At 37.6% G+C, this 16484-nt stretch overlaps 2 protein-coding genes across 8 annotated transcripts; both read right to left on the minus strand.

Annotated features, from left to right (window-relative positions):
- Positions 1 to 1677: 1677 nt before the first annotated feature.
- Positions 1678 to 7730, minus strand: LOC131317726 (protein TAB2 homolog, chloroplastic). Its single transcript, XM_058347307.1, has 5 exons — positions 7014 to 7730; positions 5894 to 5963; positions 3241 to 3412; positions 2753 to 2896; positions 1678 to 2080 (listed from the first exon to the last, which is right to left on the minus strand). Exons 1-5 carry the CDS (start codon positions 7568 to 7570, stop codon positions 1821 to 1823), a joined length of 1203 nt encoding a protein of 400 aa, XP_058203290.1. The 5' UTR covers positions 7571 to 7730; the 3' UTR covers positions 1678 to 1820.
- Positions 7731 to 11138: 3408 nt separating this feature from the next.
- LOC131317749 (uncharacterized) lies at positions 11139 to 16386 on the minus strand. 7 transcript variants are annotated; one of them, XM_058347395.1, is made up of 7 exons: positions 14810 to 14996; positions 14581 to 14720; positions 13562 to 13624; positions 12218 to 12358; positions 12035 to 12094; positions 11746 to 11930; positions 11139 to 11317 (listed from the first exon to the last, which is right to left on the minus strand). In XM_058347395.1, the coding sequence occupies exons 1-6, from the start codon at positions 14994 to 14996 to the stop codon at positions 11754 to 11756; spliced, it is 768 nt and encodes a 255-aa protein (XP_058203378.1). In that variant the 3' UTR covers positions 11139 to 11317; positions 11746 to 11753. The 7 variants fall into 7 exon arrangements, with proteins under 7 accessions (XP_058203378.1, XP_058203355.1, XP_058203387.1 ...); XM_058347372.1 differs by having other exon boundaries at positions 11733 to 11930; XM_058347404.1 differs by lacking the exon at positions 13562 to 13624 and adding an exon at positions 16129 to 16386 and having other exon boundaries at positions 11242 to 11644; positions 14810 to 15013.
- Positions 16387 to 16484: the final 98 nt, after the last annotated feature.

Genomic DNA, 16484 nt, shown 5'->3' on the forward strand with positions numbered 1-16484 from the left:
CTACCATTCTGTGTGCCATTTTTCATTATCTATAGCTCTTAATATATATTGCTTAAAATATGCAATTTGAATTTTGTTTGATAGATTTTAATAATTTCTATAAGACAATGGTTTTAAAAATATAAAACGTAATATACGTTGAGAGATATAAGTCATTAAAAATAGCATGTAGAACTATAGTGGACACTTAAAAAGAGAGATGGAGTATTATCATCGCCTTTTCGATGTGAGCCTAGCTATATGTATTAAACTAGGCTTGTATCATTCCCCTAGAACATAATCTCTTACTTCATGTGTGTTAAATCGATTTTTTGAGAAGTTCTACGAGAATGGAAGATATGAATATACTTGGCTAGCAAGCAGTGTGTGGCCTTCAAAAAGTGTGTTTTGAACAATTAAAGTTGCTGCCATACTTATTTTTATTTGTGTCAAATCAATTTTGTTTCTTGTTCATTTAGTTGTGTTAGAAGACAATGCAATAGGGGGTTATATGTTTGTGCCAAGAAAGTCCTCTCGTTTTGTGTGTTCGATATGTGGACTTTCAACTTCCCCTTATGGGGTTCCTTTTGTCTGATGTGTCATTAGATTAATAAAATCTCCTTGCTTTTTCTATTTTTTTGTTAAATATTTCAGCGGCACATACCCAACCAAAAGGTTAACGTTTGGCTCCGCGTAACTGAAAAAATAAAATTCGTTCCACAGACGAAGTCAGGACAATATTGTTTGTTTGGTTTCGTATAACAGAGAACATTGACACATTGTTCTTTATACACTTATTATCTGTTCGGTGATTTCTTCAAATAATTTCTGGTGCCTTGATGCTTCACAAATCCTTCATTGAATCAATACATCACTTCTAGTTTATTCTTTCTTTTTTCAAGTCCATTACTGAATGCAATGGAGCCTAATGTAAAGATTAATTAACAGCATCATCGGTTGGGTGGTGGGTATGATTGGATTCCTGCTGTATCGAAACTGCCTAGAATTGGTACTCTGCCTAGAATTGATTGAAATGTGACTGGTCGTTTTGTTATCAAACTTTTTTTTTTAATAAAGTGCCTATAGGCATGAAGGGGTGAAGCTGCAAGATTAGGTTGTGCAGTAAATTATTAAGTGCCTTCAGGCACTGACACTTTGCTAGTACAATAAAACAGGACTACAGAGAGGAGAAAGGGATGGATGCAACACTGTTAGCGATTCATAGTGCTACTTGGTGTTTTTACTTTTTTTTATGGGAGGATATATTAGGAATAATATAGGGCTAGAGAGAAATTGATTGGGTCCAAATAGAACCACTCTCTCAAGAATCCTGAAAGGAGAATTGGTCTCTGCTCTGGGGGACGTTGGGTATCCTTTTGTTAATGCTGTCAAATAGTCTAACACTGGAAACTGATTTGTTTGCAAATCTATATCAAGATGTCTTGTAGTGGAAGTTATCTAGGAACACTTGAAAGGATTCGATTCTCGGGATCAGGCTGCAAGAAAGAAATTTTTTGTGAATCCTCTAGTCCCGTGTATAGCCTGCCTTTGACCGGACTGGGGAGGAGATTAGTCGAGGAGCGCGAAAACTGGCCCAGACATTCCCGTCGGTTGAACCAAAAAAATGGAAGGATTCCCAGGCAGAGCTTTTCATTTTGAATTCATAATCCATCCTATTTTAGTAGCTTCAAATTTCACTTCTGTTAAGTGCTAGCATATTTATTTGCCAAATAAACAAAAATTCCAACCTCAATTTCCGAAATATGAAGCGCAATCCAAATTGGCCAAAAAAAAGGGGAGGGGGTGGAACCTTGTTGAAATTGTTATTACTTACACTACGTTTATACAGGTGGAGGTGGCAAGTCTAATAGAAGCCAAAATCCTTCGCAATGGTCCGAATCCAAATCGTTTTGGATGGCAAGAAAATGTAAGCCTCCACAGGCCTTCTTTGCAGCTTCCCAAGCTTCAGCTTCACTAGTTGTTACTGGGGTTTTCTTATACGTGGCATAAACATATCGTGTGGAAATTCCAACTGATAAAATCAAGGAGGCTCGAGCCGCATCTGCTTCCATCGAACAGACTTCTAATCCATTCATCCAACCTGAAGCAGGGGAGAACCAAAAAAAAAAAAAAAAGGAATTTTATCTGGCTTCCTCATAGAAACGGCAGATGTACCAAATTTCCAAATAAATTGGTTACAAAGAAGTGAACTGAGAAGAAAGCATTGTTGATAATTGAACACTTGTATGGCTTAACATATCAGTTAGTTGGGAATGAAAATGCTGTTGAGGGTCTGCTCCTGGCATACTAAGGACAAAATGAGACACAAATTGTCGACAAAGAACAAAATTGTTTGTGGTTATAATTTCTCAGTTAACTGACTCTAGAAATTGCAGAATTGAAAAACCAACCAATTACAAATTTCTGGTCTTCTGGGGTATTATGATATTATAATTTTTCATACATAAAGTTCAAGATTCTTTTTTAATTCCTTTCTTTCGTCCCAGTTGTATCAGGAATCTTCTCAATCTATTTTTCCATTCTCGGCAATTCTATGGTCTACTGTGCTATATAAAGTATCACAAAGCAAAATTTCTTAGAGAGATCTTGTAAGGTGATATGATAAATCTGTTGGAGTAATCCTGATTTTGGCAACATATGAGCCATATATTTAGGGATGTATTACAAATGGATGTAGTGAAGAAAGTGCAAGAAAAATGATATCACGCTACTGACATTCAGATGCTAAATCCAAAGGGACACATTGGCATACCTGCTAATGGTTTAGCACGTGAAGATGCAACAGCCAATCCAGGAATCAATGTGTCGGCATCAATTTCAATCCCCAAAAGATCCAAGTCTATATTTGCACCAAAGACATACTTTGTCTCTAAGGAAGAGGCCTCCTGCTGAACAACTGAAACGGGAAACTATTAAACATTTTGCTACGAAATGCTACAAATTGTAAATGATGTCCTTTATTTCCAGGATAAGTGAACAACTGAAACTGGATTGTTTATAGGGTAGGGATTGCTGAGTAGTTAGGACATAATACACCACTCTTCCAATAAAAAAATACCCCACTTTTTTAAAGCAGAATGAAAATTGACATCTTCATTTCCAATTTTCCATTGACTTTATGGATGCAAACCAACAGATGAGGATAACGAACATGATCTTTACCAAAAACAAAAGACAGATCAAGGAAAAGAAAGCGAAGATGAAAACCTCAAACTTTAAAGCAATGTTATAAGAATGTACCTGAAAAAGGTAACTGGACAAAAGCCCATTTGTCACCGAACAAATTTTCAGGAAGTTGCATAGGAAACGGGTTATCTAGTGCCAGAAGCGGTTTCGCTCCTTTTTGAAAGCCAGGATGACGTATATATACAGTTTCGTACCGATCTTCCAGCCACAGAAGTAGTGATAGACACTGGTATTTAGACCAAGCAAACGTAGCAAAATTAGAACAGTAGGCATGTGAAACAAAGTAGCAAAACTATTGTTACGAATATTCTACTACATGGAACTTTCACCCGTTGCACGCTGATGCAGGTGGTGGTTCACTGAAATTCTATTGGTCACAATCGGTATAAACTTGGGGTGCAGCAAATGAAGAGTTCAAAAGACAGGCATGAGTAATACATGTACTAAACTATTTATTTCACCAATTAGAATGGAAAATTTATTGATGAATCTAGTTGGAATGTGAACAACATTTCCATTGGTTTGCTCTAATACCATGTTAAATAATTATCCCCAGCAGATTCGCTAATATGAGCGCCGCCGTCCCCGGGTGGAACGCTTGAGTGACTACCCCGGGTGGGTACACTTTATTGCGCATGATGACTGGGCACAACACCACGAATACTTGGTTAGCAAACACTCAACAAAACTCAGAGTTGCCACTTGGTTTTGGTCCAAGAACCATGAATGACTTTATGGAAAGGCTCAATCCTTGTGTCACCACAGACAGGTCCGACGACTAAGGTACTGAGTGGGAAGGTAATCCACTGATTGGCCTCTACTCATCACCAATGGTTGGAAATTGTCTCTATCCTAAATGCATGAGACTCAAGCAGGTGAATAGGTAGATTTTAACAAACACAATTTCGAAAAGAAGTCTTTTTGCAAGAGGGGAAAAACCATTTGAAAACTACCTCCGTCAAATGCGGCATACAAAAAAGAAAACGAAAGCATGCATCTTATGGATGAGAGCCAAGAGATGAACAACCCATTGTTGCCCACATCCATAGCCAATGATCAACAGCCATCCTTAGGTTCTCATACGGTCCCTAGATCTACTTCTAGCACACAAAAGATCAATCTGCCGTTGCGAATCTAGATAAGGGCCCAAATGTTAACTTATGTGAGTAAGATGAGTGTGTGGTAAGACTTTGCGAGACAAAATTAGAGACGAGAACATTCAGGGAATGGTAGGGGTAGCACCAAAAGAAGATAAAATGAGAGAAAATAGATTAAGGTGCTTTGGACATGTCTATTACAGATTGACCAATGCAATAGTTAGGATTGATATGGCAACGATTGAGGGTAACCCTAAGGGGAGGGTAGACCAAAATTGACATTAGAGGCAATAATTCAAAAAGATATAGATTTCTTGAACATTATGGAACACAATGCCATTGACAGAGCAAGTTCAATAGATAAAAATGGATTCATGTGGCCGACCAAATTGATTGGGACTTAAGACTCTATTCGGTTTTGGTTCGGTTTGACCCAGTTGTTAACTTCATGTTTTAGTTTCTCACGAAAAGATGTTATGTGTTAAAGCATCCAATTCAAAACCAATTAGCAATGAGTGAAGAGGCCGCCCAAGCTCATATACCTTTGGCGGTTACAATTCACCAATGTGGGACAATCTCTAACATTCCCCCACACGTGCGACCCTTGGCTTGCACGTGGAGAGGTAAACAATGGGCAATAACATAGGGATCACAACGATACAACGTGCGCTTAAGGCACGAACAAAAGGTCAATCAATCAAGAGAGTCTTGTCCAAAAGCCTGGCTCTAACACCATGTTAAAGCATCCAACTAAAAACCAATTGGCAATAAGCGAAGAGGACGCCCAGGCTCATAAACTAGTTTTGGATGTTGCAATTGACGAATCTGGGAAGAGATCTAACATTTTGTAAACTCATAAGTTAGCTGGATATTTATTGTAGTTCGATTAGTACTGTGGATGCACCCCTGCTTCGAGACTGGAAGCAACAAAATTTAAATCCAATAGCAATTTCCATATGTTCTGCTACGTATCAAGTTCTACAAAGCATTTACTCTTGGTGGTATTTTCTTCTAGAGTGAAATCTATCTAGTTGGAAATAAAACCTGGTTTAGTCCCCACCAATGGGGTCTGAGAAGGAAAGGTTGCGTACAGACATACACCCGAGATCATTTGCTAAATATGATTTAGGAAAGCAAGCATTGCATAATTTTTGAAGTAAGAGTACACAATTTGTCTCGCAACTACAGACTGTCTCCAAGACAAAAGCTTGGTTAAAGGCAAGCTAGGTTTCAAGACCCTCATCATGTTCTTCAGATTAGGGCCCATGTCGTTCAATGAAGATATGCAAAGAGTTAAAGAAAATTACTAGTTAACTATGTCCAAGGCTGGACAGACTGGAGAGTACACTGCAACCTTCTACTTAGAACAAAGATTAATACTTCTGTGTGTTTATCACACCTACAAATTTTGAACTTCACCGTTATGGTATGTAGCAGTCCATGGATAGATGAAAAATCATAACTAAAAGGGAAAAGAGAGAAAACCAACCCGTTTACTTGGAATAGGTTTAATTCCAAGCCTACGAATTTTGAACTTCACCGTTATGGTATGTAACAGTCCATGGATAGATGAAAAATCATAACTAAAAGGGAAAAGAGAGAAAACCAACCCGTTTACTTGGAATAGGTTTAATTCCAAGCTCTTTACATGCTTTTGTAATGATTGTCTGCATTTGTGACCTACAAATGATAGACCAAAACCAATCAATGTCATTCATCTATATCATGCAATAACAAAAACTCATGAAATTGTTGTGAACGTTGTTCCCGACCACATATAGAAGCAAAGCCACGCACACACCAAAGAAGCAGCGACGCCAGAGATTTACACAGCTGGGCACCCACCAGCCTATCCACAAGATAGATAATCAACAGTGTACTGGGGATATTACAACCATGAGACCCAAAACACCCAACCTGACACCAATACCCTGGTTCATCCCATTTCCCCGTTCAGGGGTCACCCTGATCCTCCAGTATTCCTACACATTCCTATTCATAGACATTTCAAACACCAGCTAATCCTACGCAAGTGTTCAAACCCAACCCACATATTGCACTCCCCATGGATTCGAGACTCCACACCCTTATCCAAACAAGTAAAAAGGTTATGCAAGAACTTGGTCAAATCAAACAATCAAAAGAAAAGAAAAATCACATGGATAACATGAGACATGAGGTATGTGGTTCATTGTCTGAGCCTACATCACAGGAAGAGGAAAAACGGTCCACAATACGCAGTAAAGATTACAACGCTCATGTCTGACACTGCCTCCGTCTAGTGCTCTCTTTATTCCAGAAACCCTATTAAAAAATGCATTACATAGGCCTTCAAAATTGCATAAGACTAGGGATAAGAAGCTCCAAATATTAAAATTCATGAGAACAAGGATCGAGAGCGGGAGCGTAGAGCGAGAATTGAGAGCGACGGGTACTACTTTTAGGGTCAATATCAGCAACACAACTCATCCAACGATCAACCTAATCCAAATTAGAGAGCTATGACACAATCAAACGCAAATGAACAAAATGTTGTATTGAATCCCACCAGTCTCTGCTGGGGGTTATTCCTCATTTTGTACTTGATGTTCTATTTTCCAATTATTTCTTCAGTTAAGCAAACTAAAGAGAATAACAACTCCACGAATTCAATTCTCTTAGCCCATTCAGAAGGATCTCATCGAAAAATTATCTGCAGGAAAAGAAAAAAAAAAACCCCAATGAGTTCACCTGAAGAAGCGGATTTTATCCGGCAAAGGCACACCCAACTCGTCAGTGATGGACACTATAGCGTCTTTTAAAGTGATACTGTTGATGACATTATTGGGAAAGTACTTGGTGAACTGGAGAGAGAGAGACCTATCGCAAACCACCAGCTCCCAGATCTTCTTTCCTCTGATATCAAGAATGGGTCTGGAGCAGAAATCCATTTCCCACTCAGTAATGGTCTCTGGATCGGCTTCTGGGTCCAGATAGCACAGCTCTGCGGTTGGGTCGTCATTATCTTCATCTTCATCTTCATCTTCATCTCCTTCTTTTTCTTTTTCTTCATCATCAACTGTCCCTGGTTCTTCTTGTAAAGGTGCCGAAACGGAGCTTTCGGATATGGAACCGCCGCGGAGAGGGCGGAGGGAGGGTGGTGATTTGGCGGAGGATTGGGAGAGGTTGAGGGGGAGTTTTTTGGTGGGTTTTGACGAGAAGGAAGTGAAGAAGGTGGAGATGGGTTTGTGAGGTTGGAATGATGGGGTTGTTCTGATTTTGGTGGGATTGAAGCCCACAGTAGCCATTGAAGAAGCTCTCTGTGAGAGCCCTTTTCTGGACAGGAGGCGAAGCTATCGTCTTGTCAACCACAAGTATCCGTTGGCAGGGATAGGAAAAATATTCTTTTTTTTTGGTACACTGGGAAAGGGGATAGGAAAAATATTGGAAAGTAATTTTCGCGTTCCCTCTCTGATCATAGCTCAAAGTGCACCTTGGTAGGAGTTTTTGTCTTCACCACCAATTGTTTCCTCTACAAATACCAAAAATACCATTTATAATAATTTTATAATCACAAAAACTTATACTCCTATATAAAATCATTCATATAAAGTGTAGGGTTTGTGTGATTGTGTGTTCAAGTGCTTTGGGTACTGGTATTATAACAATGCTACCACAAACACTTACGCACGCTCACTCATAATAGTGGTAGATTCTGTACATATTAGAGCACTTATACACATTCACTCACAATAGTAATGTTAGTCTGTGCGGGATCCACCACTATTTTGAGAGTGAGAGTAAGTGTTTTTATATGGTCATAACTTATATACTTAACTGCTAGTATTATTGTATCCTTTAATCTATTTAGTTAAATAAAATGAGTTATTTTGATTTTTTTGAATATCATGTAATTTTGAAATAAATATTACTCCGTAACATTATATCCTTTTGTCACATCAAGAAGGTTTGTGCTACCGATCAAAAAAGAAGAAGGAAGGTTGTGGTTGGAGAGTGATTTTTCAGTGTGGAGCGAGTATATCTTACGTGATATCTGTTCGGCGCATCTGAGCCGTTCGATACACTTTTGGACAGCTCGGATTGAAACCCTCTATCTCCTCTCATTTCAACACTTTCTCTCTCTTCACATTTGAGCTGTTTAAATACGCAATGGACGGTTCGGATACGCGAGCGGGTACCATATAGGATATATCCACTTGGCAGTGGAATTTTTTCCGTGGTTGGAGGGTTTTGCAAGTGCAGCAAATCCCTCCAAGACAGCAAAAGTTCGCATACGGCGAATTTTTTTTTTTGGGTTCTTTTCGGCTTTCATCTATGGTCCAGGTTTTTTTTCTTTTTTCTTTTCTTGAGTAATTATTTAATGTCATTGGGGCATTGTCACCCAGAACTCTTCTTCATCACACATTGTTATAGGATCTACACACTTAGTCTTTTAGATCGCACCAGATTGTGTGGTGGAGAAATGGTCTGGGGCATCCCGTGGCGGTACCCTATTGTTGAATTATATATATATATTTCTATTTTTCACCCTTCTTGTGTGAAATTTCTCATATGGAACAATTAATTGAGCAAAAGAGCACGCCTAAAGCCAGTCTTTGCAAGTTGTTCCATCAACACTTAGAAATACTAGTTAGGGTACCTTGGGGGATGTGGCTTTTTCGGTGGATAATATTCACCAACTTTTTTTAGGTGGAGAGATAAATAATATCAAACTCTATATGAACAGAATTACAACAACATTTGTCACACTAGATTAGCTATTCAAGCGTCCGCAACCCCTAGCTCAAGGAAATAGTCCCTAATGTGGAAGTAGTAAACTAGTAACACAAATATACTCCAATATTTCATGTAAAAAATGGGAGAAATAACCAATGCTTGCATTCAACAAGTTTTTAATCCAAACATGTCATAATCGAGAGTATAAATGGGCAACCCCAAAGTAGATCATTTACTTCTTTTCAAAAGAGTACCTATGTGTGGTGTTTTTTCTTAAAGGAAGGGGATGAAGATATTAATGTTAAAATCACGAGTGTAATATCTTTAGATTCAATTCGAAAGACATCTGTACTGAGTAATTAAGAGGCCGCCTTACTGGCTAGGTTGAAGGCGTGAACATCATAACTAATCAATGCGAAACAAACTTTGACAACAAACAATGTTTACTATATACATACAATCAAGCATAAGATTCTTAGGACAAAGTAATGTCAACACATGCGACAGCACTGCATGCCAATTGACAAGGTAATTGTAAATTTGTTCCACAAACCAAACAGAGTTTGAACCCAACAAAACATTAGGTAAACGCCTTTTGAGTACAACAAGAGTGCCTCTTTTCGCACCCCCGGAAAAAAAAAAAAAAAAAAAACCCCTCCGGGCCCCACCATTTTCCCCCTTCCCCCTCCCCCCACTTTAATTACTGTTTTGATCATAACTTATGATCAAAAGAGTAAGGGCTGGTAGACAGAAAGACCGTTTTGATCATAACTTTCTGTGTGCTTTGAATCGTGATGTGATTTTGGTGTCATTAGAAAGCTGACTTCAAGACCTCGAAATCGATATATAATTTGCATATTTTCGATTTTGGAAGAAGAAGTTATGACCGTTTGAAGTTATGACCGTTTGAATTTTCGTTAGTTTGAGGGGGTTAAATGCCAAAAAAAAGTTAGAGGGGAGTAAGTGTACGCGAGGCATAGTTAGAGGGGGGTAACTATAATTTGCCCTTAAATGCCTCAACGATCTCATTCATCAACTCTTTCAGAACCTACGTCTCATTATTCTTCAGTAAGACCGGTTGTTCCTGCTCTCAACCGTCATTTAGTGCATGTTTACGAGAAATTATTTTTTGCAAATTTTGAGATTCTAGCTTTTTAGAATAAATTTGAAGTGTCAACCAAAAATTCTAAATAAAAGATTCTCAGATTCTACAGATTTTGAAAAGCTAAAAAAAAAATGAAATTCTAAAAATTTCAAAGCTACTTCACATAATGCAGGTGCGAGCGTAAAAGCTTCTTTCAAAAACATCCAATAATCCAAACTGTTAAAGACTTGAAATTTAAAAAGTGAGAATTGAAAAGGAGTTGTGCATGTTTGCGGGAATTTTTTTTGCAGATTTTGAAATTCTAGCTTTTGAAAAGAGTGTTTGCCGAAAATTCTAGATAACCAATACTTGGATTCTACATATTCTAAACAGCTAAAAAATGAATAAAATTCTCAAAATTTCAAAGCTTGATTTGAGTAGCTTTTGGAATTCTACATTCAAATTCTCAAAAAATGAAAAAAATGAATAAAATTCTCACAATCTTGCAGCTGGAACATACCATTTTTTCAACTTCTACTAGAATTTTGAATTTAAATTCTGTAGCAAAATGTGAAGCCAAAATATAAAATCTGTATCCACAGTTATCACAAATATGCACAAAGCTCTGTGCATCTTACCAAGAAAAAGACCCGTTTAAGAGCATCTCCAACAAAACTTCTGAACATGGAACTACCGGAAATAGTTTCAAGCTTATTTCACAATTAATGGACATCTCTACAAATATAAAAGCTCTGCCCTATGGAATAATAATGTTCGGAAAAGTCAATATTACACCCCCTTTAATAGTGGGTACCCTATGCATTTATTACATGATTCATACACACTTCATAATATTTTGGTATATTTCGTAACTCTCCGGCAATAAGATTCGTAACATTTTTATTAGAACTCAACATCTTGGGACATCTCGTAATTTTTACACTACAAAATCGTAACTTTTCAACAATAAAATTCATAACGTTTATGATTCGTAACATTTTCTCTAGGATCATAACATCTTGGTGTTGTCGTATCTTTTACACTAAAATCGTAACTTTTTCAGCAATATGATTTATACCATTTCCTTTATGAATCAATACATTTTGGGAACGCATATGATACACATCCCAAAAATATGGCAACGGTCAAGCACAAATGTTAACGAATTGTAGGTACATTATGAGCCATCCGTAAGCTTGTCTCCGTTACAAAAATCCCAGGAAGATATTCAAACCTAAAGCAGAAAGCGAGATCAAATTTAGGAGTTAGTGGCCAAAAACAACCGTGAACCATTTACAAAATGATAAATCTAATTCGAAAGTTACTACATTAGTACAAATCATTATTAAAGCCTCTAGAGGTATCTCCCATCAAATTTCATGAAGTTAATTACAGTAACTGTCTAAACTGTACACTTTCGAATTATCTTATTGTGACTTGTGCTCTGTTTGCTTGGACAGCAACTGTGTAAACTGGACACTTTTGAAATATATTATTGCGACTCATGCTCCGTTTGCTTCGGCAGGCAAAAATGTACTCATGGCAAACGGCTGCTTCAGCCCTGAAAATGATGGTGCAAAGAAGACTATAACTCAAAGAATGCTGGTTAAACAAGAAAATAATTGGGAGGTCAAAGTGAGGGTAATCACAACGAAGTAGTACCGAATCAACTACATGAGGCAACCCACATAATGAGCCCGAGGATACTTCCTTTGTAGTTGTGGCCATTGTACAAAGAATTTATCCGCCATGTGTAACTCGTAAAGAAGCAAGCCAGTTAAAGATAGCCTCCTCACCCTCGCTATACTCTCAACGTAAAAGGTAGATGACCATCTAATGCCCACAACCTGTCAACAACATCCAAAAGTTTCTCAATAAACTTAATTGCCAATTTACAGAAATCAAAAATCAAGTTGATGTATAAAGCTAGCAGAAATCGAAGTGTCTTAACCTTGAAAAAGAATGCAATCACACATAGAGGTAAACAAGTTCCAGGGCCGTTGCATAGAATCTATCAAAGAATCCAAAAAAAGAATTTATCAAGTAGGATATTGAAGTGGAAGATATAAACTAAGACAAAAACACAGCTGTATCCTTGAAACAAAAAGCAACAGGTACAGTAGAGATTTAGTACCACTTGGGGTCTGATTTTAATCATTAGCCAGAGAGCATGAGCAATAGCCATTAAGGTTGTCCCGATAGAGGTTAAGTATGACTGGCCTACTTCACGGCTTCGGTATATTTGCATAAACTGGGCATTTTCTAGCACCCCTGTCTACAGGAACCAAAAACTATTTTGAACATATAATAAGTCAATAGTAACCGGAAAAAACTAGAGGATCCCCGATGCAGCAGATAACTTATCTGAGTACTATTTACAAGATAAAAAAGCAAGCATAATCCAACTATGTTGAGGAAACTTCATAAGCTATACAAAGAGAGTTTTCTGGATTTCAAATTCCTCGAAACCATGACACATAATACCACTAAAGTACTCTTTCTCCATGTGTACAACTACAGTAAATGTCCCTCCTAACAAACCAAACCAAAGAAACCAAGCCTTAATCCCCAATCAATTGGAGCGTCTACATGCATCCGTTTTCTCCATGGAGCTCTGGCAAGGGCATTGTTTTCCGTGATATCCAAAAACCCTTTATCCTTTGCACTACCATCTCTAAAGTCTATTTGGTGCTTCCATCTATGTAACCATATCGCTACTCCTAATTACCCCATCGGCTGATCTATGATAGAAATGTCTAAACCACCTTTATTCTCATCTTATCTTCTATCGGTGCTAATGTCCCTACTAAAACACGGGGAAAACAAAAACACCAACATAAACCACAAAATCAGAGGAAATATAACTGGAAGTGAATAGTGCCAAGCTCCCTAACTTCAATTTCCACCAGTCTTCTTTGAACAAGTGAAGTTGTGACTCTTTAGTATTCAACAACATCAGGCATGTCAAAGAAACATAAACTGAACCTCCAAACAAATCCAATTCCAGAAGCGAGTTTAATTAGGAAGAGCTGAAGCATTTTCATCAGCACTCAGCAGTAGACGTGCGGCATTTTTTTTCTGATAAGTAACAGTAGACATGCGACATTAGTAAGAGTATAATAATATCGTAGCAACATGCAGACACTTAAAGGATGAAAGCTTGCAATGACATTGAATGGAACTTCCGAGCACTAAATAAGTGGACATATGAAACTGGATGAAACTCAGGTTTACTACAACCACAAAAAGACCAGCAACTTAAGTTTACACCTTTGGAACTCTGCAACTGCATTCATATATACGTTATCTTTAGCAGATATCAGGCGGTAATGTTAATTTTCTTACATTTTCCTATTTGCAAAGGCACATTTCCGGCCAAAACATCAGATTTACATCTAATTCCTATCTCACTAGTTACTTCTTCAGTTTTCTTACTAGTTCTCAAAATGCAATTATTAAGTTATATAAATCCTTATACCTTATATAATAGAGTAGCTGAAACAAGCGATAGCTTACATTTTAGGGCAGCCATTCTGAATTCCTGAAATTTCAGAACGAGGGATAGAACGCAACAGATAAACAAATGTAAAACGTCATTTTTGAGTTACTTTGATTTGCTGAGTCTTGTAAGCATTTTGGAATGGGATTGGAGTCGTGTTACAGTGTCTTCTACATCCTAAAACAAGAATCCTCTCTCAATTTGACACACAAAGTTACATGCATATGCTACTTGCGGGAAAAAAATCACAATATTGACATCATCACAACTTGTCCGACCAAATTGATAGTACATTTTTTACTTTTATTTCCATGGAAAATCCTTCTTGATCTTCCCGAACAGCAGCAAGCTACACATGCACTCTAGCACAAGATGTATAAATGTCCTTCGCCAAAGGTTAAATAGTCCGAAATTACTGTAGCCTCATAAGACCATCTCTAACCTTTAGCTTTGACTCAAACTCAAGTACAAATCTGATTAAAAGCTTGATTTTATATGGAACACTCTAGTGGGAAGACTCATATCCAGGTGTAAATTTAAGTAAAAGCTTCACTAATCACGTAGTTTTAAATTCAGAAAGACACAAATTAACCTTCCAAAATTTGACTGAAGATTTTAAGTCTCCCTTGATTTGAGTAATTTGAGTACAGAAAATTCAGAAAGAAGTTTTAAACTTCAAAATCTCAGATGGGTATAGGTTTGAGTCCAGAAGTGGCGAGAGTTTAAGCGTTTTTTACCCAAAAGTTTTGAGTATAAAAAAATTGGTAAGAGCCTGAGATGCTCTAATGGCACAAGACTTGTTAATCAATAGAAACCAGATACAATACTAGATGATGGGTGGCAGGAGACTACAGCAACCCCCCAAAAATATAAGTAGATAGATGCAAGCATATGGAGGAAAAGATGGAATTGTTCCCGTGATGAACCAGGAGTTTTACTTGTATTTACATAAGAAACAATAATTATATACCAACATTCTAAGTTGTAACAGAATCTACCTTGTCAATCACGGAATTCTCAAACAAGTGTGCCTTCTGAAGACTCATATTATCTGTGGCGGCTGCAATGTAAAATCTAGGAGTAAAGCTGTCTGTATGCAGCACAGATAACAGATTGAGCATCTCTGCTGTATGACCTCCTACATTAGGATCGATTCCATCAGTAAGTTAAGAGGTAGTTCCAAGTAAGTCCAAACATAAGGAATTAACTTCAAACAAATGAGCAAACCTGAACCGAGAACAATGAGAGTACTAAGAGGTTGTGGAGACTTAGTATGAAGTGGTTTGATACTCCGGTATATGACATACGAAACCCGTATCACAACAAGTGCAATAGCGATAGTAATGAAATAAATGTACACATTCGATGCTGAAGCAGAGAAGCAACAGTTAATGCCATTCTCCATTGCAAGCATGAGGGTTCACTTCTCCTCTAAAAACAAGTACAGACACTTCACATTAAGATTAGAAACCAAGAAAAACATAGGAACGATAGAAAGAAAAAGGGGTACTTAATCAAATACATACTTAGGTAATATGTTCTCACTGTTACACCTGGGATTTTTTCAATTTATTAAAGAAGAAAGCTCAATGTGATAAATCTGAAAACCAAATAAGTTAATGGTGATAAGCCAAAAATTTTGTTCATTTGCAATAAACATTTGTACTCAGCAAATCATCTACAGCACCGGTGACCATTGCTGGGCTTAAATCCATGTCTATTACGCAATAGAAAATCTATTTCAAAGTTTCGCAAAAAGAATCAAACAAGAAACTGACAAGCATCAACAATCATTGCTAACATTGATACAACCAACCAACAACCGTACTAGATGTCTCTAGCACATGCACTTTACAGGCTACTAACCCGAAGGACGAAGCAACCTACCCCGCGCGGATTTACGGACTTTCACCAACGGTGTCACAATTGACCCAAGTAGGTTTAAAGACTTTCACCGACGGCGTCAGAATTGACCCCACTCAAAATCACGAAACTATCATATTCCAAAATATCTCAAATAGTTGGCCTCAAGCCCAAATCAAATAAAATCAACCAAATTTCCTTGAATAACTCGCCCAAACGCTTCAAAATAAGCCAAAATAGGATAAGTTCAATGTAGTGTCCACAAAATATACTAACTAACAAGTACCTAAACCATATATCAAGTACCTTCCACTTAATTACTAAATTGACAAAGAAAATTAGACTTGGTATAGAAATATGCCATCTACGCTAATTGCTTTCTTCAAACTCAGTGCATAGTAATGACTAGCCCATGCTTAAGAGTAAAACAAAAGTCATAATTTCTCTAGCAAAGAGAACCCTATACATATGAATATCAATACAGTCAAAACGAAAACAGCATGACTCAAGCATAATTATGAATATTATTACCCCATCTCTAACGAAACTCATGTGTAGCAAACATATCCAAACAAATAAACTAGGGCTTACCCTATCATTTCATTAACTCTAACCAAAGCTCAAATTAAGTGCACACCAAGGCATACACACACCCATATTTAATCACTTAGCATAAATCCTACCTCAAAAGAGAGAAACCTCCAAAATGATGGAATCTCGAATTTCGGCCGACTGAGATTTCATTCGGATCAATGCGTGGCCCTCCGTCCGTAGATCACGTCTTCTTCTTGCCTTTCCTCGTAATTTTCAAGCCTTAGGCCTTCAATTTTTCGTTTGAACCACGCGGGTTTGAAGTTGGTAAGAGAGAGACGAGAGAGAGAGAGACGAGACGAGAGAGAACAGAACCAGCAGAAAAAAAGAATAAGGAAAAGGGGAAGATCGAGGGATCTTCTTATCACAATTGGTTTATAAGTGTAAAATTTACACTACATACCCCTCTAGTTACTTAGGCCTTCCATCAACTCCTACAATTTATAAG

The sequence above is a fragment of the Rhododendron vialii genome, chromosome 1a (assembly GCF_030253575.1).
Source record: "Rhododendron vialii isolate Sample 1 chromosome 1a, ASM3025357v1".
NCBI lineage: Eukaryota > Viridiplantae > Streptophyta > Magnoliopsida > Ericales > Ericaceae > Rhododendron > Rhododendron vialii.